Raw genomic sequence first — 2,136 nt, forward strand, 5'->3', positions numbered from 1 at the left:
CAACCCTGAACTCGGACAATTCTCCGGTAAAATCGCCCCAAGAACTGCTAGAAGTGTTATTAACCCAAATGGGGCAAAATCGTCGAAAAGTTGCATGCGAAGCGCCATTAATCATCCGGGCCTGTGATGTCTGATTAACATACGCGAAGCTAAATCTTAGACGCTAAAACCGTGTAGTTTTGGTAATAATAATTGTTTGGAAGTGCAAGTGGAGCACGCSAGCTGAGAGTGATAGGTGAGGGTCGTGTTTCCCAAGAAAAAGCCAGCCAACGTCCATTAATTACATAACGCGTCAGCCTAATGTTCTGATTATTGSGCTTGAACTGGCGAAGACAAACCTACCTGTCCAGCTAATGTGTGGAACAAGATGAGCACCAGTCGGGTGATAAAGGGCGCCTTATAGGCCTTGTGCGAGAACAGCCGGTGCGCCCCTGTGGTCACCCCCAACCCGCTACTGAACCCTACAAGAAGAGCTGAAACAGAAAAGAGTTGAATAGAAATTGCGCTGATAGCAATGTGGCAATGTTTGTGATTAATTAGCCGTTGCCCAAGTGAAGAATCTTAATTAAGCTAGATTTTCAGGACCACGTTTAAGTCTGAAATTTATGATTAAAACACTTGATCGTCTCTCGATCGAGACTGCATGATGAAAATCGGATTTCACATACAAGAAGTGTTCTGGCGTGTGCCAAGGCTGTATTATGTTAACATACGATACCGCCTTCCAGCTTATCGGGTGCCTTTGAGGTCGAACCGTTTTCGTAATCCCAAAACTAGAACCCGCCACCATAAATCTGATGTCGTCAGACGATCAATCAACGCATTAATTTGTGCAATCAATCGAAGTTTTCGTAAATCTGGAGCCCAGATTCCTGCAGCTCATTAAAAGGGGAATTTCAATTGAAAGAAAACTGCCATCGGTAGCGAAGTGAAGGAAAAGGAAAGTCACTTGGAACGTGTTCTATTGCTAATTAAGCAAATTTGGAGGAGAATTCATTTAAACAGCCGCAGATATTTATGGCAGTTTTAATTGTTTCTGGTTTTCTCAAGCAGGCAATTAGCTTTTCGGAGAAAACGCGTTTGTTTTTTATTTGAAGATCTCAACCTTGCGAGCTAGCGAAACGTCAGGACCAGCTCCTTAATTGAAACAATTATTTCATTTGATGGGTTTTTTTATAAATGAGGTGGTCTTTGGAAGCTTATTTAATTTGCAATGTTTTTTGTCTCTTGAGTTTTTTTTCGTTAAATGCACCGGTTTGCGGAAAAGTTGTGTGATCGACTGCGCTTGCACTTTCTGACGACATTTTACATTTTCCCCCTCAGATTTGATTAATTATCCATTTGGGTTCTATCCGAAAAATAGCCAAAGAAAAGTTTCGTTGACGAAAAATATTTTTCGAATTTAGCTGCAAGATTTTACAGAAGTTCCTGAATAATGAAGACATTTTAAAGTAAAAGTCCAAGAAACATCGCAATTTTCAGTACAGCGATTGCAATCTTGAATCAACATTTGCACTCTTGTCTTTGGAACCACCGCAAACTTTTTGGTTTGCTCTTTCACGTAACATGACAACCACGTTTATATCTAAACTAGTTCTTAAGAAATAAATTTTTGAAAATCAGTTTGCAAAACGCCAGGCGGAGAATCGGTCAGCAAGTGCAAGCGCCCTCAGTGTTTAAAAATTCGTCAAATATCAGGAAAAAGCGGTTTTCGATTACAATTTGCATCAGTTATAAACAAAGATTTGCTCTTTCACGTAACATGACAACCGTGTTTATATCTAAATTAGTTTTTAAGAAATAAATTTTTGAAAATCAGTTTGAAAAGCGCCAGGCGGAGAATCAGTCAGCAAGTGCAAGCGCCCTCAGCGTTTAAAAATTCGTCAAATTTCATAAAAAAGCGACTTTCGATTAAAATTTGCATCAGTTATAAACGAAGATTTGCTCTTTCACGTGGCATGACAAGCGCCTTCATATATGAACTAGTTTTTAAGAAATACATTTTTGAAAATCAGTTTGCAAAGCGCCAGGCGGATAATCAGTCAGCAAGTGCACGCGCCCTCAGTGTTTAAAAATTCGTCAAATATCAGGAAAAAGCGGCTTTCGATTAAAATTTGCATCAGTTATAAACGAAGA

At 39.6% G+C, this 2,136-nt stretch overlaps 1 protein-coding gene across 3 annotated transcripts in view; it reads right to left on the reverse strand.

Moving 5' to 3' along the window:
* The window catches only part of LOC109539254 (acyl-CoA Delta-9 desaturase), a 20,002-nt gene that overhangs the window by 5,790 nt on the left and 12,076 nt on the right, over positions 1-2,136 (reverse strand). For all 3 annotated transcript variants that reach the window (XM_019906891.2, XM_019906892.2, XM_019906893.2), the window contains exon 3: positions 343-473. In XM_019906891.2, the coding sequence (XP_019762450.1) occupies positions 343-473 (131 nt within the window). The remainder of the gene's footprint in view (positions 1-342; positions 474-2,136) is intronic.

Source organism: Dendroctonus ponderosae, unplaced genomic scaffold (assembly GCF_020466585.1).
Source record: "Dendroctonus ponderosae isolate FM_Combo_2020 unplaced genomic scaffold, Dpon_F_20191213v2 Dpon_F_20191213_7, whole genome shotgun sequence".
NCBI classification, from domain to species: Eukaryota; Metazoa; Arthropoda; class Insecta; order Coleoptera; family Curculionidae; genus Dendroctonus; species Dendroctonus ponderosae.